Source organism: Melopsittacus undulatus, chromosome 4 (genome assembly GCF_012275295.1).
Source record: "Melopsittacus undulatus isolate bMelUnd1 chromosome 4, bMelUnd1.mat.Z, whole genome shotgun sequence".
NCBI lineage: Eukaryota > Metazoa > Chordata > Aves > Psittaciformes > Psittaculidae > Melopsittacus > Melopsittacus undulatus.
In genome coordinates this window covers 107,953,556-107,978,217 of record NC_047530.1, presented here as the reverse complement: position 1 = coordinate 107,978,217, position 24,662 = coordinate 107,953,556, and the positions used below count along the sequence as shown (strand labels likewise).

General features: G+C 41.5%; 2 protein-coding genes across 2 annotated transcripts; both read right to left on the bottom strand.

Annotated features, from left to right (window-relative positions):
• Positions 1–382: 382 nt before the first annotated feature.
• PSTK (phosphoseryl-tRNA kinase) lies at positions 383–3,693 on the bottom strand. Its single transcript, XM_034061452.1, has 6 exons — positions 3,460–3,693; positions 2,975–3,260; positions 2,095–2,290; positions 1,617–1,692; positions 794–887; positions 383–588 (listed from the first exon to the last, which is right to left on the bottom strand). The coding sequence occupies exons 1-6, from the start codon at positions 3,655–3,657 to the stop codon at positions 383–385; spliced, it is 1,056 nt and encodes a 351-aa protein (XP_033917343.1). The 5' UTR covers positions 3,658–3,693.
• A 1,421-nt stretch (positions 3,694–5,114) lies between these two features.
• LOC101872699 (disintegrin and metalloproteinase domain-containing protein 9) lies at positions 5,115–24,385 on the bottom strand. The gene is given in 22 exon segments (XM_034061362.1): positions 5,115–5,805; positions 7,196–7,211; positions 7,213–7,308; positions 7,310–7,464; positions 8,568–8,673; positions 9,293–9,373; positions 9,780–9,954; positions 10,156–10,261; positions 10,381–10,576; positions 11,082–11,171; positions 11,688–11,859; positions 12,737–12,858; positions 14,124–14,208; positions 15,078–15,250; positions 15,617–15,688; positions 15,770–15,835; positions 16,329–16,548; positions 18,753–18,829; positions 19,781–19,859; positions 20,482–20,558; positions 21,706–21,800; positions 24,295–24,385. Coding segments are annotated over 22 exon segments (2,700 nt in total). The 5' UTR covers positions 24,365–24,385; the 3' UTR covers positions 5,115–5,434.
• Between the last annotated feature and the right edge of the window lie 277 nt (positions 24,386–24,662).

Here is a 24,662-nt window from a genome sequence, read left to right as displayed (position 1 = left end):
TATACTTCTCTCTTTTTCATTTAATATTGACTAGCTCTAAGTAAAAACACATGGCATGGGAATTGCTGATTCAGTTAAAGTCATCATTGCTGAGTTATATCTGACCACATGCCTTGTATTTTTTGTATTTTTGGCAGAAATGAAACTGGTTGGTGGGTGTCATTTTACCTTAATTCAGTGCAAGGGTATCATAAGCTTGGTCCCAAGGGGAGGTAGGTCCGGAATGACTCCTTTTGGGTCACAACAGTTGTGTTGCTCTCCCATACTACAGCCAGATGAGTTAAAGAGATGGCTGTGTCAGATGTTTTCAGCTGCAATGCTGAAGCAGTACTGCATTTTAAACACTTTGTGTCCTTAAAATATGCCACTATTCCTCATGTCATTATTTAAAAATATATTTATTAACTATATTGGCTGCCTCCAGTTGGAACACAGAAATTCCAGATGTATCAGGGTCAGAACACTGATTTTGTACAGAAAGTTGGCTTTTCAAACTATTTCCTTGCCTCACGTCTTCCAAAAACTCTGCTTTGAGTTTGTTGAGTTCTTCTGCCAGGCTCTTCAGCTCACTTGGCAGGATGTTTTTATCTGAAAGAAAATTAAAGCCACTTTTAACTTCATGCTTTAAGGTTTATTGACTTTCACCTGCATCCTACAACTAACTCTGGTGAGCTCACTGAATGTGATTGCCTCCATCACCCCTGCAGGTTGGGATTTCTTAAGTGTATCCCAAGGGAATGCCGCAGGCTGAGTCCCACCTCATGAGCTAACCCCCAGAACAGACTGCGCTTACCTCTGGCCTCCTTCATTGCCTGAGAGACAAGTCGTCTGCAGGTCTGGTCAGCCTGATGGACAGCACTGGCTGCACAGATGTTCCGATCGGCTTCCTGCCAGGGTGACACAGGAAGGAGGGACACATGCAGACACACGATGTTAGGTTTAGACTCATAAGCTTTTAAAGCTCTCTTTGAAAACACGTAACGCATTAGCAGTGACTCGTGCAGTGCAGGCTACTCCTGTGAGTCGGGGGCAGGTGTGTGTGTATCAGGATGACTGCCACAGAGGGGTATGGGAGATGTTAAGAAGTGAGAATTATTTTCCTCAGGGTCTGACAGCTCCAAAGTCCTTTTGCTAGTATAGAACACTTAACAGTGTTCTCCAAGGTATTTCAATGGTTTAACTTAGTAAGGGTGACAGTTGTATCCACTTCAAATGGGAGTAACTTTTCTGTGCATGCTTTTGTAATTAAAAAATAGAATCCTAGACTGGTTTGGGTTGGAGGGGACAATAAAGCTCATCCAGTTCCAACCCCCTGCTAGAACTTCTTCCTAAGAGCTCATCTCAATCTCCCCTGTTCTGGCAGGTTAAAGCTGTTCCCCTTGTCCTGTCCCTACAGGCCCTTGTCCCAAGCCCCTCTCCAGGTTTCCTGTAGTCCCTTTAGGCACTGGAGCTGCCCTAAGGTCTCCCCTTAAGGATCATCCTCCAGGCTGAACCAGCCCAGCTCTCTCAGCCTGTCAAAGAGCTATTTTGCAGTTTCTATTGTGAATACAGTTCAGGTATAACTCAGTCATTCCTCACCACCTGACAGAGCCGTGACCAGAGTCAAGCAGCACTACCTTTTGCTCAGTGTTTTCCTCAGTTTGCTTCACCGGATTTTCCAAGGCAGCAGCCAGCAAAGCGATGATCTGCTCACTGAGAACACAAGGAAGAACCACATTAAACAAACAGTTTCACTGAAGATTCTTCTTTCATTTTGCAATGACACCTCAGCACGGGAAAAAACCCCACAAGTTTTCAGTTTAAATGTATGAGGCAAACAATGAAATTATCTTTACATGGGAAGTTAGATGAAAACCAACTATAACTATACCCACAGCCAGTTATTTCCAGGCTTAATGTTTCACAATTTACATATATTTTTAACAACAGTTTAGAACTGTGGTTTGTTTTGGAGTGATGGGTGCGAGGTCAGAGCCATTGGCAGGTATTGCGCATCACTGACTGGCTTCTGAAAATCACCATTAAACCATTTAGATGCAGTAGAAAGCTTCTGCCCACCCATCTATGAAAGCAGTACCCCTGCACTGAGCATACTTCTCTGAAGTGCAGTCAGAACTTTGCAGGATGAGGCTGTTTTGTTCCCAAGCATTTTTCTTCAGATCTGGCATTTCTATTTTGCTTGCCATTAAATGTATTGTCTGGTCAGGTAAGGGATGACTCCTCAGCCGATTTCTCTGCAAGCAGCATTCAAGTGGAGACTCTAAAAATATCTGGCAGTAGCTCAAGGAATCTAAAAGGACATCAACAGATGATTTTACCTTTAAATTGTTCAAATAAAGATTTCAGAAAGCAACATGCACAAGAAAGGCTTTATGTGAATGAGGAACTCCTACAACTAGTTCTGAGCCTGAAAATAACAGAATCACAGAATCCTGGAGTGGTTTGGGGTGGAAGGGAACTTAAAGCTCACCCAGTCCAAACCCCTGCCACGGGCAGGGACCCCTTCCACTGGAGCAGCTGCTCCAAGCCCCTGTGTCCAACCTGGCCTTGAGCACTGCCAGGGATGGGGCAGCCACAGCTTCTCTGGGCACCCTGTGCCAGCACCTCAGCACCCTCACAGGAAAGAGCTCCTGCCTCAGAGCTCAGCTCAGTCTCCCCTCGGGCAGGTTAAAGCCATTCCCCTTGTCCTGTCCCTATAGGCCCTTGTCCAAAGTCCTCCCCTGGCTTTCTTGGTGGCCCTTCTAGGTACTGGGAGGCTGATATAGAACAGTGTTATCTTCCAGGCTGCTCATTTAGAGATCAACATAAGAAAGGCTTTAAGCGATGCAGCAATTCCTATCAAGGCAGTAATGAAAGCTGGTGCTTGCAATAAAGAATAACTCATGTTCTGCTAGAGGACTTAAAGAAAGGCACTGAAAGTGCACTGAGTTTCCGACGCAACACGTTCTCACGCATAGGCACAACCAGCAATTACATTTGCGAGCCAGCTGGAACACCTCATATCTCATGCTCTGGTAATAGAAGTTGTCATCCAGGATGATGTAGAGCGGCCCGGACCCGGCTGTCTGCGCGCAGTAACGATGTCCTCCGCCCTCCATTGAGCGGAGCAGCCCTTGCCGGTGGCAGCAGGCCAGGAAGCGCTCCCAGGCAGGCTGGCTGGTGGGGCCGGGCGCTGCCAGCGGGTCCCCGGTGAGCAGCGCTTGCAGGAGCCGCTCCAAGCACTGCAGCAGCTCCCTCCGGCTCTGCTTCCAGTGGGGCAGCTGCGGAGGGAGCAGCACAGGGATGAAAGCTCCCCCCGTCCCCACGCCATAGCCCTGACCACAGAGCTCCCGCCCGCCATGACAGAAACGCCGCGTTGCCTGGCAACGGCCGCCGCGAGGGCAGTGACGCTCTCGAGCTGGCCAATGGCCGTGCCAGGCTGGCCCCGGCTGGCCAATGAGAGCAGCGCGCCGCACTGACCGATGGGTCCGGTTCCGCCCCCGGCTCCCGTGCGCGGAAGGCCTCCGGTGGGATGAGCTCGTCGTAGGTGAGGAGAGCGCAGGCCCAGCCTTGGTGCTGCGGCAGGCGGCGGCGGAGGCCGCGGGCCAGGGTGGACTTGCCGGAGGCCGGCAGCCCGCAGAGCACGCACAGCCCCAGCCGGGCTCCGCTCATCCTCATCCTCCGCTGCCGCCGCCACAGCCGCCGCTCCCGCTGCCCCGGCCTCCGGCGCGCATGCGCGGGGCGGGCGGGGCGGAGGGGTTGGCGTAGTCCGTGAGGAAAGAACCAGTTTTAGTTACCTTTAGTTTGGTAATAAAGTGATTAATGGGGTTCAGTGACTGCGGAGCCGTGAGGAGAATGAGAGATCCCGGCTATACCCAGCGGTGGCTTACGTTATCGTAAGATACTATTGGGTGTTCTGAGCGTGATGATTTCAGTTATAATAACGTAATATGCTTGTTTATAAGGTACAAATGATAGTAATGTTTAAAAAGAACAATTGCAGATTTTAAGGACATAAAGATACTTCTTTGGAAGACCCTCTTTGCCAGAGCTTTTGGTGCCTGCAGCATATTTCGGGTTCTTCCATCCAGTTCTTCAGTGAAATGGCCATTGAGAGAGCTGGAAATACCATCTTGGTGAGGTGATCCTGGAATTTATTCCCTCTTTTTGCTGGTTCCTATTCCCAGGGCTCACATGTGAGTGCAGTCAGAGTGTGGTTTGCCCTCGGTGTCCACAGCTTCCTTCTGGCCAGTGTTTTTTGATCCTTGGAGCAGCTGCTTTTCCATGAAACAAGGAGGCACAAAATGTAATCAGTTCTAAGTAATGATAAGTTTGATGCTTTGTAATAGAAAGTAACCGTTTTGTCTGAAGGCAGTTTCAGGTCCTCAGAACCTCGGCACAAAAAGGTGTGAGAAAAACAGAATGGAGAATGACCTGGGGGTGGGTAGCACCTGGGACTAGCTGATGGCCAGGATGGGAGCAGTTAAACCTGTTGGTAAGTAAAAGAACAGGATGATTGCTATGTCTGTAATGTTAATTAAGCTGGGAAAAGTAAACGACCATCACATTTTTGTATGAATGCGGGAAACTTTCTGGAAATGATGTAATATTCCCAGTGACCATTTAAGGATGGCCTCTAGAGCAATACGGGGACCCATGTTAGGAGGAGCTATCCCCCGTGTCTCCCGGCGCCGTAATGAATATCTGCTTGTCAACTTCAAACTCTGTTGGTGAGTTTGTTCATGGGGTTTTCTCCGAATCATCCATGAGCTGTCATTTTGACAACCTGTGTATGTTCGTATTGAATCAGTACCACTTCCCAGTTGTCCCCTTTAGAATGACGAAAGTTACCTGATGCTTCTGTAGTGGAGTCAGATCCTAGCACAAATCTCATCCTGCGATAACCAGTGGACATTAAACCACTGTTGAGTGTATAATGTTCTCCCTGATACACCACATTGTCTGTAACAACAGGGATGGCTCATTCCTTCAAGACTCAGATCCATTATCTACAGAGGTTTTTTCCATTGCTGGTGGCTGATGTGACGTTACTTTTATAGTTGGGTTGGAAGGGACCTTAAAGCTCATCTGGTTCCAACCCCCTGCCATGGGCAGGGACACCTTCCACTAGAGCAGCTTGCTCAACTAACTGAAGTGGAAGGTACTGCAGGTGGCAGGTAGTGAGAGGTGGGATCCAGATCCCAGCTCTGATAGTGCTGCGTGGAAGCTGAGGCTTGGAGCAACACACAGGAAAAGCTTGGCCTGTGGGGAACAGGGAATGGCTGCATCCCTGGCAGTGGACAGCCAAGAGGATGACCCAGGAGGTAGATAGGCTGCAGACTTCCCACGGGATCTATCTGTGTTCCACTTTTCACAGTAGTGTATGACTAGAGGTGCGTAAATGATGCCTAAATAACTGAACTCATTCCTGTTTGGCTGGCAAGTAAGGCTGCACTTAGAAGAGTCCTGTTCTGTGATGTTCTTCCAGATTGCACCTAACAGGAGCTGAACTTCGGACTTCTGTTTTAAAACAAAAATAGGAAGTGAGGTAGAAGAGGCACAAATGCAGCCAGCAGCAATTAGGAGAATAATGGATGTGACAAAGTCTGTGTTCAGTGCCTGGCAGCATCAAGTCTTTTCCAGAGGTATGTGCTTTCAGGAAGCATTTTGGCTGCACAAGGAGAGGAATGGAGGACAGCAGTCTGTAATTCCTTGTCAGAACTGGGTGAGGGTTCCCAAGGAGCTTTTCAGGCAGCTGGTCTAGGTGGGACTGCGGGTCGCTGAGGTCCTGAAGGAGCTGCTGGAAGCTGGGTTTGCACTGGCTGCCTGAAATGTCAAAAACACATTTTGTGAAGTAGTTTGTGACTTGAGACAACTGCTTCTTTAGCATCTTTAAACAGTTGGTAGGATTTATACATAGCTTTATCTCTGCCTCTCCCTCTCCCTAGTAGCATTTATGTTGCCATTATGCTGTTTTCCATACAAGCATTTAATCTATTATATCTGATATGAGGCTGCATGGAAAATCATCCTAAACAGGATATGAAACATTAGGAATTTCACAAGAATACAGCAATGTAAATGTAGCAAGCATGAAGTTAAGAACCCTATATTGATTTGTATTGGAAGGAACCTTAAAGCTTGTGCAGTTCCAACCCCTTGGCATGGTCAAGGGGACGTCTTCCACTAGAGCAGGTTGCTCCAAGCCCTGCCCAGCCTGGCCTTGAACACTGCCAGGGTATGGGGCTTCCATCAGAATTCCATTCTAAAGTCTAATCTAAATCTCCCCTCTGCGAGTTTCCCCCTTGTACTATCCCTACTTGCTTGGTTTTAAACACTACAAACCTTGGACCAGGAAAATTCAGTACAGTAAAGAAATCGGGAGTTGATGTGGCAGGCTGGAAAAGATATTGCAGAAAATCAGGTTAATAGAAAACAGATTTTGCACTGTAGCTAATATTCAGTATTAAGTTAATGGTATTTTAGAACTGTTTTTCATTTTCTGTAACATTCTTCATATTCTCTTGCAACATTATGTTTTGGTACTTTCTATTTTACTTTATTGGCATCGGATCCACAGCCTGGCTGAGCAGCTTCTCTGGTATTTGGCTGCAGAATTCAAAGTTCAGTCTTTGGCTGCTCTGCTAAGTAGCAACCTGTTCCATTCCATTCTACTCACAGCCTGTGTTGACAGGGCAGGCAATAAAGCTTATGCTTACCCAAGCTGAAATCTTATCTAATGATTTATAAGTGATTTTAAATACTTGGTTTCAGTGTATCAAAAGGACACAAAGTCACCAGTAATTATATTAGAGAACAGGCATGGTATAATTTGGATTACTCAAATAATGCAAGCATGCGTCTATCTTACCTGATTACTTCTTGTGTTATGACTTGGTGTGTTATTTTGCTTTGGTTGTTCCACATCATTATTCCTGAAATAAAAAGCACATCATCAGGAAAATCCCCATGTAGTTTAACCACCTTCAGGGATGAGGCTGGAGTGGTGAGATTAGGATTTCATGTCCGACTCCAGCCCTTTCCAGCCTTGCCAAGTGACTTCCATGTGTGTGCCCCTCTGTTCGTATAATACAGTTATCAATAACAGCTAGGAAAGTGCACTGTATTTGGGGGAAAAATGCTTGAGAACTGACAACTGGAGTATCTGTATTGAACTACCTAGTAGCAGAGGACTGGCTGCTACGCAACCTATTACTACTATTAGCTGTGATGATGTTTTCTTTTTGGTGGGCTGGAATTCTTTGTATAGATAAAGCATCTACCCAGCTTGCTAAATAAATCTGGAGCATGCTCCCAAGTGTTGAAATAGGCATTTGTAGTAAGTGAAATACCTGTGTTGTCTTCTGCTTTTCCTGCAAAACTTCCTCCTTATTGCGTCACGTTTAATGACTGCTACTACAGCAACAAGTACAAGTGGCAACACAAGGAGGAAAAAAATGAGCAGACCATCCCGAAGTGATGTATCTGGAGAAAAAGAATTGGAATAATGTAAGATAGTTATCTTATTTAACCTCATAATAAAGCATTTTTTCTTCTAAAAACCACCTTTTGTTGTAAAAACTACAATCTTCAAATTATAATAGATAAAACTAGTAACTTCACTGAAATTGTATAGATTCTATGGTTAGAAAAGTAGGATTTGGCCTTATGTTATTACAAGTTCTTTCTGCTTTACCCACCCCATGTTGTTTGATATGCAAACTTTTTTCTTTTCCACATATTTTGTCAGGATTTCTAAAGCAACCAAACTCATTTTGTATTTCCTTACCCACAACTGATTTGCACCTCTTGGCCTTCCAGCTCTTAAATAAATAGCGAACATTTTCTCCTTTTCCCAAAATAATGAATTTAGTAAATCTTGATAAAATATGAATTGTTCTTTCCCTCACAAAATTACAGATGATGATGAACTTAGCTTGTAAACAGAGAGAGGGAAAACATTTTGTGTGGTCTCAGTGTAAAGGCTCTTACACAAGCTGCTTACAATTGCTATTGGCTGCATGTACCTCCTTAACCCTTCTCATTTCTGTGGGACCCTTTCCACCTATAAAGGCTGCTGTTTTCATAAATCATAGGCTTGTTTGGGTTGGAAAGGACCTTAAGACCATCTAGGTCCAGCTCCCTGCTATGGATAGGGATGCCTCACACCAGACCATGTCACCCAGGGCTCTGTCCAACCTGGCCTTGGAACACTGCCAGAGGAGAGCATTTAGCACTTCTATTGCTCAAGCTATAGTTTTCCTCTATTAAATGCGTCTTATCAGAACTCTGTTTTAGGTTCCTAAGTAAATATCTAAATATTTAACAACTTAACAATGTAACAGTAATCCTGAGCAACTAATGTATTGGTTTTTAGCTCAGACAAAACAGCTCAGATTCTCCCTTGGACCACCTTCCTTGATGTCTGCAAACATACAGCTCTGATAATAACATTTGCTCTTCAACTTAGCTAATGATTAAGTGTTCCATGTAGTAGAAAAAAACAGTTGAAAAGTGACTGAAACCCGCTGTTACTAGTAGATCATAAGTCATTGGGAGCAGAGTGAAGGCCAGTTTCACAATCTTACCTATGTGAGCTGGACCACTGTCAATGCTGCCCCCGTAGCCTGACCGGTTACAGAATGGAGGTGCCCATCCAGAGTTGCAGTGGCAGTTCCCATTGTTGTTACACACCTACAGTCGATACAACAGGGATTAGTCACGCAAATGCCTTTTGGAAGTGGCTGCTTTCAACCTCCAGTGTATATTTGGAGTTCCACATGAAACAGTGCTTGTGGCAACAAGAAGTATTGCATAATATTGTATAGGAATACACAAAGTAATAACTGGGAATAAGCTCTCCCCTTCCATAATATCCCAAAACACTGTGTGATAATGATACCACAAATTAATTCTCTATAGACATTAAACTTTTGGGTTTTATTTGCCTGCAATAGGTTATAGTCCAAAGAACTCAGATTTAAAACCTTTGGACTCCATTTTGATCTTTTATGGAGACATTTATCAGTGAGGAATCACTTGTCCTTGTCAAAGGAATATTTTCCTTTTATAATGCCACTGCTCAGTAATAATAGAAAATTCCCTAGGGAGATTCAGAAATAATGCCTTTCAATGTCAGTGCGAAGCAGTTTACAGTGTACTGACAACATGAATTACAGATAAGAAGGTGGACTTAACTTTTAATACAGGTGAGAAAACCCCAAAGCCATCTGTCTCTTTATTGCTTTTATGCAGGGATTTTGCACCTCTCTTTGTCTTCTAGAAACAGGGCATGAAGACACCCTCTACTCACCCCATTGTCGTTACACTTCTGCTTTACATCACAGCTATAGCCCAGATTACTTGCATCAACACACTGAAAATCCAAACAGGCCTGGAAAAAGTAATTGGTGTCTTTCAAACTCCAAACTGCAAAAAAAATCCCATCCTTTTATAAATAGTATGTCCTTACAGTTAATAGTAAGTGTATGTGCTTACAGTTCTACAGCTTTTACTTAATGTCCAGAAAAAGGGCTGGTAGAACATTCAGTACTTCACAATTTTGTAATTGGATTTGTTGCAGAGAAGTGGATGCATTTTGATGAGTAATTTGGTTAACTGATAATGTAGCTCATTGGTTTGGAGCATCCCAGTTTTTGAAGAGCTAATTGTGTGTGTATCTCAAAAAGCAGATTTTTTCCTTATGACATACAAACAAGAGAGCTATGTAATGATTTTGAAAGTTCTGAACTTCCCAGTTGGTGAAATACATTCTGTAATGCTGCTGTGATTCATCCTACCTTCTGTTCTCCACAGGCTGTTCCATCATGAACTTGAGCAGGATCAGGGACATCTGATCCTAAGTCAAAGTCAGAAGACCAGCATAAAACCCCAGATGCGTTATTGACAACGCTCCAGGCAGGAAGGTTTTGAAGGCTAACAGATGTGCACTGGAGCTTGCCACACAGACTATGCCTGTATTGAATGAAAGACACTCAGAAACAAGGTGAACAGGGTAAAAAACAGTTTTAGTGCAAACACACCATCCAGTCAAACCTTTTAGCTTGTATTTCAAGGAAATCCTCTTTTAAATCTTATCCTTTAAGAGTTTGTAACAGAATAGATATTTTTTCCATTGTAGATTTTAGAGTTAGTTTTTATTTGCTGGTGACTTACTGAACAGGACATTTCTTGTACACTCCACCTTTCATTCCACAGTTTCCAAACCTGTCTCCTTTAATATTTGCTCTTTCAAAGCATGCATCGGGTGCTTTTCTTGCCCCTGTACAAAAAGCAGTGAATCTTAGTAAGCTACTATAGTCTTAAAAATAGGAGAAAGAAAAAGAAATATCAGGAATACTTATTAGGGGACTACAAGTCTTTTCACATTAATCAACATACCTTTTCCATATATAGATTCACATTGTGAATCAAAACTCTGGCATACTCCATAGTAGCAATAAGCCTTCATGTTGCTGCATGGGTAACCATTCATGATATAAACATCCTCTGGGCAGTAGGCATCGCTTCCATTGCAGTACTCGGGTAGGTCACAGAAGTCCATTTTTGATCTGCACTCTGTTCCTGCCACTTTAAACTGGAACCAGAGAGGAGTGCCACCCTACTTTTATTTTGCCACAGCAGAAGTGCTAACACCAAACAATGACAACTGGGAACCTTTTGGGATTTTAAGGAAGACAAAGCAGTTTTGGGGATCAGTTATCTAATGAATATCCAAAACTTCCCTCAGTTTCAGATGGTGTAGCTACAGTTTATGAGCTGAGCCTACACAGGACTTGGGTAGGTCATACAAAGGTGTACACAAGTGCCAATTTAAAAGCAGCCAACTGTCACAGATTTGGGAGAAGCTTGGTGTTGCATAATGGAGATCACCTGGTTGTTCCTGCCTCCTATGAGGGATGACACATTCCATTTCTAAGCTACTGCCTGAAAGTTGCTGGACACAAAGTCACTTCTTATGTGCTTTCTACTGGTGAATGTAGTTTGATAACAGGAAAGTATATTGAGTGCTATGATAGCTCTTTTCAAACATTAAAAAATACTAGTAAATAATAGTAATTTAGGTTAATATAACAGCCTACCTTGCAATTTTTGCAGCACAGTCCTTGAGCACATTGCGATCCAGGTGTGAGTTTGCAGGTTGCAGCATCACAGCAAGGGTTGGTACATTCCTGAAGAACAACCATGGACAAGGGGACACAACATTTTTACATTGCTCTATAGCTGGGAAACTACATGATCAAACCAAGTGCATGGACAAGCCAGACTTTAAACACACTGCCTCTCTTGTGTGTCCTGAGCGTGACACCTTTCTGCTCTAACAGGAACCAGCACACATTTTGGCTGTATTTTCTTACTACAAGTCATCAGACAAACATCTGTGTTTGATGTGTTGTGGCACAGGGATATAGGATATGTTTACACTTTAAATGGACACTAAAAGAAGCAGAACACACTGGGGTTTATCATTCCTTCTATCTTTTTTTTCCACTACACTAGCAGTGATTTTAGGCTTTTACTAATATTTATCTTCATATTGCTTTCCAAGATGTAAAATTACAAGGAAAACTCCTCAGATATTGTTAAAAATCAGGTATACTGAAAGGCCAGCATTATACAATAAATTAATAATATAGCAACAAATATAATAATATACAGCAAGTATCCAATTGAATTTAATTCATTACCTCTGGTTTGCCACAGTCGCATTCTTCATTACTATCAACCACATTATTGCCACAGACAGGTTCCTTGTAAACATTACTTGTTTTGGGAGGATTTCTAAGGCAGTTTCCTCCTCCACTGAGAATAAGGTTCTCAAAATCATCAGCACTGCAGGTGCTGAAATTTCTGGATCCACTGGAAAGTATAATATTACTTTTTTAGTATAAGCATTTTGCTCACAGGGAATAATACAACTCAAGCCCTTAAAATATTGTTCATCTATAATAAATAGCATGTTTAATAATGCTAGGAGATCATGAGATACTTCATTTTGACTATTTTGCAATAGAGTATAGTACTAGAAGTTTAATATAATACTTATAACATAAATGAAGTACTTTCAGAAGTCAAAGAGACCATCAGATTATACATTCTGGCATCCTATATAAAACAGGCCTTAGAAATCCCTTTTGTGTAATGAGTCTGAATATGCTTGACTCAAAAATACTTTCCAGAAAGGCATCCACCTTACTTGGAGTCCCCAAGAACTCATGAATACATCTTATTATAGTAGTTTTGTCCAGTGCTCAATTACCCTGATTTAATAACACAAATGAAGATAGATAAAATAATATGATCTTTTTCTCATAAGGTGAAGCCAAAGAACAAGTGAACTGAAAGAAGCATCAGCTGAGAGATTTGGTTTAAATTAACTGTTAAGAATGTGTGTGAAAGATACACATATGCATAAACCCAGTGAATATACGTAAAGGATTCTCAGTTCTCAGCAGGGTAAAAAACCCAGCAACACACTATCTTTAAAATAAATAATGAAGAAAATCCAGTTTTAGGAATGCTACAAATAAAAAATTACTGGATTGGGAAAAAAAATACAAAGTTTCAAATAAAATGGTTAAGTCCTAACTCGGTGAATTCACCTCTGCGATTAAACCTTTCAAACAACTCCCCATTCACAAAAGTTCTTCAGGTTTCATAGGAGATTCACAGCTTCTAAGGCATAGTCAATGCAGATAAATAACAATTATTGAAATAAAACAACTGGAAATCTTACTTATCTGTGCTGTGCATAATATAGGATGCAGGACACCTTGTGTCATCGTGTTTCATTCCAAGATTATGCCCCAATTCATGAGCAACTACTGTAGCATGACGCAACATATTGTCATGATTCAACTAATAGAGAGAATCAGTGTTAAAAAATTGTGAAACTAAAGAAAATACTGTGTTACTATTGATTTATTCAAGCCCCAAAGCTCTGAGGCTGTGAAGACAGAATATGGAATTGTTTTGCAGAGCAAAAGCAGCAAGAACAGACAATTTACCACTTTATTTTCAGGTAGGGTCAAATTCTGCCACTCTCTGTATTCCTTCCATTAGGATCATGTTCTGAATATTAACAGTTGGCAGCTGGACCAGAAGATCATGCCCTATTCTGTGGCAGTGTTCAAGGCCAGGTTGGACACATGGGCTTGGAGCAAGCTGCTCTAGTGGAAGGGGTCACTGCCCATGGCAGGGGGTTGGAACTGGATGAACTTTAAGGTCCCATCCAACACAAACCAGCCTGAGATTCTGTGATTCTACAATCATTGTAAGTTGTTTCCACCTGAAATAATTCCATTCTGTTCCATTCTAACACAGTTAATCACTCACGACACTGATTTCAATGGAGTCTTCAATAACAAATGTACTGTTAAAGAACAGCTGTTCTGTTTCATGTTCTGTTAAAGAACAGAATCTGCTTCTGAGACTGTCCATGGCATTGTAGCATTCATACTGTAAGGACAGGAACCTCTGGAGGTATGGTTCTGCCCCGGGGTGAAGGAGAAAAAAGTACTTTCTTACTAATTTTGCCATAAATTTTTTGCCTATTTACAGCCTTACTGTGGGGAAATGCTGACACTTGAGGATATAGTGTGTTATGTTCACTTTCTATCCATGTAAAGAGTAGAAATATACACACTGTTTTGTAGCTGCATCCCCAGAACACTGTGGTTATGAACTTTAATGGTATGAGGATGGGTTTTTCTTATGCAGCCTTGAGTTAGATGAATTACAAAAGGTGATCAAAAAGTTATTTCAGGACTAAATCAGCCAAATGGATTGGAATGTGATGAAGAGAGATGAGAGAAAGTGGGAAATACTCAAAAAGTTTTAAATATGCACAAGTCTTTATATAAGAAACCCCATGAAAGGAACTGTACAACTCCAAGCCTTGTCTTTGAGACTGGGGTTACTTGACCAAATAGGTCACCAAAGGGCACGTTACTTATTAGGCTGTACTTCTATGGAGACAGTGTCTGCCAATAGCAGTACCTACAACTATGTGTATTGTAAATGCACAGGGGAAACCCTTCAGTTGTCCCACTAGCAGGATATCTGTGATCGTTTAGCAGCTCCAGTACTAGTTTCTTCCATTAACCACAACATTGTGTACTTACAGTGCTGATTGACCCTCCCTGGACTTGTGAGCAGACAGTACCCACAAAAGCCATTCCAATGGATCCACTGTAAGAGCTTCTCCCTCTGCAACAAAAGCAGTTTAAAGGTGGTGTTGAAAGAGGGGCTGAATGTTTGAAAGTTCTACTAAAAGACAGTGATGAGTTTGAAACAAAAATTGCAAGGCAAATTTTAGTCTTGAAGTCAAGAAGAAATATATCATCATATCAGGGTTTCACTATAATAAATAAGGCTGAGAAAGGTGGGTCTTTTCCACCTGGAGAAGGCTGCGTGGAGACCTCAGAGCAGCCTTCCAGTATCTGAAGGAGGTCTACAGGGATGCTGTTGAGGGACTATTCATTAGGGACTGTAGTGATAGGACAAGGGGTAATGGGTTGAAACTTAAACAGCAGAGGTTTAGACTGGATATAAGGAAGAAATTCTTTACTGTGAGGGTGGTGAGGTACTGGAATGGGTTGCCCACGGAGGTTGTGAATGCTCCATCCCTGGCAGTGTTCAAGGCCAGGTTGGATGAAGCCTTGGGTGCCATGGTTTAGTGTGAGGTGTCCCTGGCCATGGCAAGGGGGTTGGAACTGGATGATCTTAAGGTCCTTTCCAACCCTAACTATTCTATGATTCTATAAATTAGCTTGAAAACAATGATAAGTCACCCAAGTCTGCTGTGACTGTTTCTGAGTTCAGAGAACCACAGAATGGTTGAGGTTGGAAGGGACCTCTGGAGGTTATTTGGTCCAACTCCCCCCCTGCTTAAGTAGAGCCACCTTGAGTTGGTTATCTGTAAAGAATTCATTATAGTTTCTTGTCTGTAAAGGTTGAGAGTTTGGAAGTTGAATGAATTTTACTCCAGTTGTATTTTCATTCGTACACAACCCCTAAACCATACACATCAGCAACACTGGCAGCATGGGTAGTTCTTCCACTGCATGAAAACTTACATGATGAGATGGCCAACATCATTTCTTGATCGTTTAAGAAGATCTTTCTGTCTCCAAGAGACAAATCTACTGAGGACATCTCCAGCTGACCCTTCCATCACAGATATGTGGTTTGTATCTGTCCAGATCTCTAATCCAACCAGAACAATCTGGATGTTTAATGCTGCATACATCTGGAAAAAACATAATGATAATTGCTATCCATCAGTCTGTTTCAACTGAATTATTACATCACTGCTATTGAGTAAACAGTAAGTTCAACATAGTGCCTGAGACATAACTTTATTTGAAATTAAATATAAAATATTAGTATTTATAAATTAAAACATATTTATGAAATATAAACTAAATATATGTGTTTATAATATAAAACTAATATATAAGTGAAATCAGTCTACTTCATGAAGGTACCTAAACATATCTCTCAGTTGGAGAAGTTGGAAAGATGATGTTCATTCATTTTCTTAGCTGTCTTAAGGAGAAATTGGGAACAGATCAGTAGTAGAAACTACTGAATCTAGGCAATGTATCTGACATACCCCATCAACATAATTAATCAGCTCAACTGTTTCCTTTTGGACCGCAGTAGGATCAGATTTCTTCATCAAAAACTGTAAAATACCATGTAAGAATGTCAGAGAAAGAAATCAATGAAGTATTAAAATGTATTTAGCATTGAATGATATCATTACCCTGTTGTTATCCACAACCACAAATAATTCCACATAGCTTTTCTGTGGCAGGACAGCTCGCTTCATCTGCAAATTAGAAAGCACAAGAAGTTAATATAAGAATTAATAAGGTCAAGATTTTTTACTTATCTTTCTCATGATTTTCATTTCAGGTGCTTATAAAGCAATGATGCATTTTTTAACATGGCCTCAAAGGTCAATTTGCTTTATTTCTCCACACTAATACTTCTATATCAGCAGTTCACATCTGGTCAGACACTGGGATGCATGAGCTGAGTGGCAGCTTCATGCCTTTCATGTCATATCTATGGCTGCCTTGGGCAGACCTCTGCTCTTCTGCTAAAGGATTGCTTCAAGCTGTCTTAAATTGTGCTGTTCTTCTGTTACAGGATATCCTTAGCGATACTCCCACCAGTTTGAGAGCCATGAACATGAAGGCAAAACCCACCTGCAGTGACACCATGCGCAAGCAAGAGCTCTGGAGACCCTTGGCTGCTGGGACAGACTGAGGAGGTGGCTTGGACTGCAGCTCTCAAGAGAGAAACAGAAATGTATTTACCCTCAAAAGCTTCTCCCTGCTGGAGGTACTGTTTGAAACAAAGGTGTATTTCACAGCCTGCTTCACAAACATCTCCTCGTGATGAAGGCTGCTGTTCAGCACACCGCACTGGAAGGGGATATCCTGCATATCTTCTGACTGGTAAAACACATGTTCAAACGTGCTGGATGTCTCGAGTGGCTCCATTCCATACCATTTGCCACCAATGTAGAGAATTCCTCTAATAATGAGAAAAGAATGAATAATTCCACAGGTTTTCCCTCATGGTTATAACAAGATGATTTAATGACAGCTGGATACTTAGAAACTAGAACTGTTCATACCACTCAGTTGAAATGAATTATTATCTTAGATTATCTTAATACAGGGTGTAAGTTCAAATGACTGAAAGGGTCTCTTTCAGTCCTTATCTCTAGTCTCACTCCTAGCCCCATGCAGCTAAAGTAATCTAGTATTTTAGAAAAAGATATTTTCTAAGACACAAAGAGAGGCTAAAAGCAATCACCAGGGTGTTTATGAGGGCAGCAGCAGTATTGCACTGCTGAGTGCATTTGTCCATGGCTCATAAACACCCGGTCTGTGCCCATTTGCTGTTCTTTTAGAGCCTATTATCTTGCTTTCCACAATCTCAAACTATATTTAGAACAAGAATTCTCTAGTTAATATCTTGTGAAAGAAGATCCTCAAGAATGTGAGTACAAAGTAGCCAAAGGATTTGAGTCTGATGAAGTTTTGCAGAACAGTCAAAATGAAGTATCTGTTCTGCTTACTGAGATCCAGCATTACCTGAAACACCAGTATGTTGACCATTCTATTCTTCAGTTAAAGGAATGCCAGAAGTGTCATTATTTGGTGTGAGTGGCATCAATGAAAGATATGTGGGTGATCTTTAGCCCATTTTCCTCTCTCTCCTTGTCAAAAAGACACCAAACTGAACAAGGCTACTGCATGAAACAGGTATGTCCAAATCCAGCTAAAGAGCCCAGCTCAGTGAACATCAGGGAGCATGGACACACTCTAAGCACGTTCTGAATATCTGCAGCATGTGGTGTGTGTGCCATCTCATTTTATCAACCCATGGACTGATTCTGCAGGGAGAAACGACTGTCCTTTATGCATTAATCTGGTCCCTGTATGATTCTCCAATAAATGTGATTTTATTGCTTTTGAAACACAAAGAAATTGAGGAAAGGCTGAGAGAGCTGGGTGTGTTCAGCCTCCAGAAAAGAGGCCTCAGAGGAGACCTTGTCACCATGTTCTAGTACGTAAAGGGTGGCTACAAACAAGCTGGAGACTCCCTTATTACAAGGAGTCACATGGAAAAGACAAGAGGTAATGGGCACAAGTTACTCTGGGGGAGAGTCTGACTGGACACAAGAGGAGCGTTTCACTGTGAGAACAACCAGCCATTGGAATAGTCTCCCCAGGGAAGTGGTGGATTCCCCAACATCGGACACTTAAGATTCAGCTGGACAGGGCTCTTGCCAAGAAAGGTTGGAACAGATGATTCCTAACATCCCTTCCAACCTGGGATTCTATGGTTCTATGATTGAGTGTTTTAAGTTCAGTGAAAGCTCCATCATAGAATCATAGAATAGTTAGGGTTGGAAAGGACCTTAAGATCATCCAGTTCCAACCCCCCTGCCATAGGCAGGGACACCTCACACTAAACCATGTCACCCAAGGCTCTGTCCAACCTGGCCTTGAACACTGCCAGGGATGGAGCATTCACAACCTCCCTGGGCAACCCATTCCAGTGCCTCACCACCCTCACAGTAAAGAATTTCTTCCTTATATCCAATATAAATCTCTGCTGTTTAAGTTTCAACCCGTTACCCCTTGTCCTGTCACTACAGTCCCTAGTGAAGAGTCCCTCAGCATCCCTGTAGGCCCCCTTCAGGTACTGGAAGGCTGCTATGAGGTTTCCATGCAGCCTTCTCTTCTCCAGGCTGAACCGCCCCAACTTTCTCAGCCTGTCTTCATACAGGAGGTGCTCCAGCCTCTGATCATCCTCGTGGCCTCCTCTGGACTTGTTCCAACAGTTCCATGTCCTTTTTATGTTGAGGACACCAGAACTGCACACAATGCTCAGATTGGTTTTCTTCTACAAAGGTGTCTGGTCAAGACATTTGCATCAAGTAATAGAGGCTTCAGCTCATGCCCGTGTTTTGCTTATATTTAGATTATGCTCTCTCATGTTATCCTTTCTTTGTGAAGGAATTTTGGGAAAAAGGAAAAAAGGGGTAGTTGAAGGAAACTATAAAACCTGTGAAGAGTTTCAGCTTCATCAAAAGGTGAAATATTGAAAGTATTTTAAAAGATTTGCAAGATAGGATGGTGTTTTTCAGCTGTATGATGAATCTTACTGTTTTACATTGGTACTGAACAATGAATTACCCTGAAGTAACAAGCAAAAGTTAATACCTAAGGCCATCGCATGTGCTGAGAGCAAGCACCGAGTCAGCAATTCCTTCAACAGTGCCATGATAATAACAGTGTGTCTGAAATGCAACAAAACCACATAATGAATGACAAAATAAGGTTGTTGCCTTCAAATGCAAACTCATTTTCTAACTAACCTTTGTATTGGCATGGCATTAAGGTTGGCTGTTACAGATTTACAGAGTTCCCCATTCTAGAAGTAATCCCAGCCTTCTGGGAGTAAAATATGACTTGACATGAGTACTACATGCAACAGGTCCCTTGCTTCTCAAAAACAACCAGCTTTTTAGTTTAACCCATCACCATCTTTTAGCAGAATCTTTTCATCTACATTGCTCACCCTGTTCTTAAACAGACCCTTCTCAAAGGCTGAGATCTCCCATGCATAAAGCACCCCATAAGTCCTGCTGAGTTCACATACAGTTTAAAGTTGAAATGAAATGCAAAAGTATTTATAAGGCTTGTTTGGCACCAAAAACCTACAAAGCTTTGATGCTGCTGTTGTATCTTTAATTGCATACTTATGCAAAGGTGACCTTATCTGGCAGCTCAAATTCAGTCTTGGCATAATCTCCTGGCATCTCCTTTCACCCCTTGGAAAACAGTGATGTGTATCACCATAAACAGCCCGCTCCCTCATATGACACCAAACTTCACGTTTTGTATCAGTGGTAACTGTTAAATAGAAATGCTACCAATGTGAAGACTCACAAATACCTCTTTCCAGACAAATGTATTTTCCTTTTGTAGATGCTTTATGTGCATCACTTGTATTTTCCATTCATTGCCAGAAATATAACCTATTTTCACTGTCCTATTATAGAGATATGAAGGCACTCAGAATTAATGGTTGTGCATTCATTTTTGCTTTGACAATACATTTAGATGCATACACATCTTTGTTGCCCTGAGTTCTATTAAACTGTTAATATCTCCTTCAATTCATAAAGCTGGGCTTCCCATTTTGAGGAAACGCTGACACGAAAGGGGTATTTTATTACATACAATACCTCATTTTTTGATTGTGTGGCCTCCAGTTTCCCATTTTCCCCATAGGTGTAGAGCATAAAGTCTTCACTAACAAGCCTTCTGGAAACAAAAATAAACCACTGCTCTTTTAACAGTCCAGAAAGCAAGAAGTAAATCAAGAATCCTAGTAAGAAATACACAGTTAGCAGCACACTCATGCTAATTGATATTAAAATCCATGAATGTGAAACAAAATACCTGAAATTGAGCTGAATTACTTGGAAAATAAGTTATTTTGAAATATTTTAACTCAAGTATCCATAGAAAAGGATCTCAGCAGACTACACTGCTTCAGGGCCTGGCCTACTACAAGCTCAGGAATGAAGGAACAACAGTAATAGACACATTTCTTACATACAACATGGCTAACAACCCTCCCTTCACTAGTAAGAAGCTAATATTGAGATGAATTCTAATGTTCCATAAGGATTTTCTGAATTGTACTATCTTGTGCTGCTAATAATGAATTGAAATACATTACTTTGCAGCCAGAAAAAAACATTATTCCCTTGCATTTGCAAGCTAGGATCATAACAGAGACACTATTTAACAGAGTCATATTGTAAGTAGCATCATCTCCCATTTAAATGGTTTGTTCTGGATTTTTTCAGTATAAAAGTACTTGTCTATATGCGGCTAACTCCCAGGATGGTGTGATTTCTTAGAACACTCTATTGCGTACTTGTTTCTCTTCAGTTTTAGGAGATATGTGCCATTTCTGGTTTTAACTGAGTACGAAAGATTGTCATCAGAATGCTCCTGAAAACAGAACAAGAGATATCACTTGATTAGGAGAGTTTCTACTTGGTTGTTTTATCCAAGCTTTGAGAAGAGACGTCCAACTACTATACACATTTGAAGTATCTACCAAAACACAGATTCCTAACCTTTGTGCCTTCTATATGCCAGTCTCAGCTGCACACTGTATATTTTTCCCTATGGAAAGTTTAAATTCTATTAATCTATACATTTTCATTGAGAAGACATAAAGGCACAGCACATAAATGCACCCTTTACCCAACTACCACATCGTGTTTCATGACACCTTATGTAAATGACTCACAGATTCTTCCTTCCCTAGTAGCTTTGCAGGAAGATGACTAATGCTATTTCATTACCAGTTACTACAGTAATTGAACTCGATATCTAGCACAAAGGTAAATTATTTCAGAACTGGAGAAGAAAGGTTCAGATCATTCTCTTTGAACTCATTCATCTATGTGACTCTGTGGCATCATTTCTACTAAGGGATCATCAGCCCTTTAGGTGCTACATGGTTGAAATCCTCTGGTTATCCAAAGACCAGATACAATGAGCAAAAGGACACACACAGCATGGACGTTAGTTCAAGTTCAAGATCTAATCTGACTTGGAGGAAATGGAAATATTCTTCATATTCCTTCTCACTTTTATCTGACAAGGCTGTTAAAAGCACTAGAATCACAGAATCCCAGAATCCCAAGGGTTGGAAGGGACCTCAAAAGATCATCTAGTCCAACCCCCCTGCAAGAGCAGGGTAACCTAGAGTACATCACACAGGAACTTGTCCAGGCGGGCCTTGAATATCTCCAACGTAGGAGACTCCACAACCCCCCTGAGCAACCTGTTCCAGTGCTCTGTCACTCACAGTAAGGAAGTTCTTCCTGATGTTAATATGGAACTTCCTATGCTCCAGTTTACACCCATTGCGCCTTGTCCTAAGTTTGAAAGGTGCTAACTTAAAGTGCAATTGCAGACCTTTGTGGGAACAAATTTACTCAAAACTATCTGAAAACACAAAGAACCTGAAAAGATAGTGTGGGGCACAATCCTTCACAAAAATAATCTATATATGCCATACACTGTGTGTGTAATATTAGCATTGTGCAAAACAGCAACATCAGAAGAAAGAATCAGAATAACCAACCTCATGATAAAATGGGTGATGTTTCTGTCTGCCTGTCAGGCGAGGAATAATTATTTCTAATGTAGAAAGTCTGGATATCTGTTCAGAAGATACACCTGAAAATAAAGAACTTTTGGATTATGCTGGGAAAGTCACAGAAATCAATGTTTTCATTCATGGCCAAGTTACTCTTGGTTTCTGAGTGTTTAAATGTATGTGGCCTCATTCCCTATAGAAATGCTGTTTTGACTGTATTGAAGGCTAATGTCTGCAGCATTCCAAACACAGATGATGTAAAGTGTTAAAACCTGCAAATTCAAGCAAAAGTTTTCTTAAACAGGGTGTCCCAAACTGGCCACAATCTTGGCTTTACCTCTTGATCTTAGAATTATAGAATAGAGTTGGAAAGCACCTTAAGATCATCCAGTTCCAACCCCCCTGCCATGGGCAGGGACACCTCACACTAAACCATATCACCCAAGGCTTCATCCAACCTGGCCTTGAACACTGCCAGGGATGGAGCATTCACAACCTCCCTCCATTTCAGTACCTCATCACCCTAACAGTAAAGTATTTCTTCCTTATATCCAATTAGCTCAATTTTTTCTCATTCCTTCATATAGACAATATCAAACCAAACTATTTATTGACTAAAAAAACCATAAATCCCTCAACCAATATGATAGGAACTTAACAGAGAATCTCAAGAACAAGAAAAAAGAGTAATGATACAAAAATCCTGTCTTCCTGCGACGAGGAAACAGCTGAGGTCTGGAGAGCAGAAGGGAAACTATTGAATGATTTAAACACAGTCTTTCTTCATTCTCACATATCCTGGATTATTAACTTTGTCTTTCATTTTTGAAACAGTTTTTCTTCTTCCATGACCTGCACTTCTAACCTGATGTACCCCAGAAAACTCATGCAGGTACCCTCTCTTTCCACCCATCTGTCCCCTCACAGTGATTTCTGAAGTTAAAATCACCTGTGATGCTAACATCTCAAATAGAATTAAGTTCCTTCAAGCTTTGTGAAATTACTTTGCAGTGCCAGGAAGCTTGTGCTGATCTGTGAATCCATAGCAGGGCTCTGTGGGCTTATGGTCATACAGTACTATTGTTTTGAATGATAGATCCAACTTTGCCAGGATATTTCAGAACTGATAGGGAACTGGAGAAAACTGTATCTCCATTAGCATATATCCAGCCCCTAAATAAAGTGCTGAATGTTTTTTACTGTGTACAGAGCCGTTTGCTGTGCTATTGCCTCCTAGTTACTGTTATGGCCCACACTTATGCGCTTCTCCCTCTTGCTCATGTCTCCACTTCCTTTTGTCCTTTACTTGAGTAAACAAACTCTCCCTTCAGTCCTCTCCTTCCATTTAAATCACTTTACTCATATTCCTTTCCCTATTTCCCTGAATGAGGAATACTTCAGAGTTGTCCTCTGGATGTAATTCTGCACTTGCTGTGTGTATAATCCTGTCTCACAGTGTTGCCTCCAGCCACTGCTGCGTTATGTTTGTTCCAACCACAGCCAAACCCTTGCAAAAGCTTTGTAGCCTTTTACACTGTTATCAGGATTATCTCCAGAACACCATGCTAATGTGGGAAGCTACAGGTAGTCTGCTGAGTATCTGGTTTTAGGTGAATAGTTTATAAAGACAAAAACAATCTCGAGTGACTTTATAATTGTGTGAACTTGAATTCATCTTCCCTTTTCCTGCCTGCTCATCAGTCTGGTTTGAGTGCCACCAACAGAGGGAAAACCATTGCTTTTAAACAGTAATAACATGAGTTTTAACAATGAAAGTAGTTTCTTCCTTCTTAAATTGTCCTTGCATGAGGAAACAAAGAGATTTCTTCTCATTTATGGCAGTCCAAAGTCACCCTCAGCCGCTTACGTGTCTGTGAAAGGAATTTATAATTGCGAAGGAGCCACAGAATCACCGATTCAAAGTGGGGAGGAGGATTCGTCAGTGCAATGGTGATCTCTACCCATTAGATAACATCAGGATTTTAAAAAGCTAGGTGCAGGTAGCATATATTTAACATGAAAGGCTGCCACTGCAACCAAAATGTGGAAGTTGCTATTAGCAAACAGGTCTCGGTCGAATGATCATCTCTCGACATTTACTTCTTTGCTCTCAATCTTCAGTAATTTTATTACTAAATCACAAAATCCATCTAAATCTCCTATCTGCAGTCAAATCATAAATGGCAGTGAGTTAATGAGGAGCTAAAACAAAACTGTAGGGAGTTCCCTTGCATTACTAATGAAGAAATCTTTTTCTACAGTCTTTACTACTGATGAGAGTAAAGTGCAGTTCTCACAACCAGCGTCCTGTGCGGAAGGGGATGCATTTACGTGCCTACAACATCCTGGAGGAACACCTACAAAGACCTCAACTATAAAAAGCTTCCAATTTGGAATCTTTTCCATTCACCTTTTTCTTTATTTTCTCAATTAGCATGTCAGCTAATAGCCTAATGCCTGGGAAGAGTCAGGACTTGATGTCAAAGCTGTGCAATATTATGATCAGGACCAGAGAATATGAGAAGACCAGGAGAAACTTTCTGAATACATGAGAAAAACTGAAATGAATCTTACCTTTCATCCCAGAAGGTTTTCCAGTTAAAGTTATTCCAAAAGTGAACAAAAATAGGCTGTGTTTTATCATTTCCTGGAGAAACAACTACAGTAACCCAGTAGACACTGTGTACCTGCCTCTATGCAGGAGAACTAGAAGAACAAGAACCGTCTGCTCCGAAGGTAAACAGCAGAAAAAGCGCTCGGATGCTTCATCTCTGCTAAGGAAACGGGAAGTAGAATTTAATCCATTAGTCTTTCAAAAAACCCCAAACTGGTTAGACAGCTTAATGCAAATAAAAAGCAGCACAGGCTAAATGCTGATTGCAGAAAGAGGACCAACCCATGCCAGGAACAAACTGGTTTATTCCAAAGGACTTTATTACTCC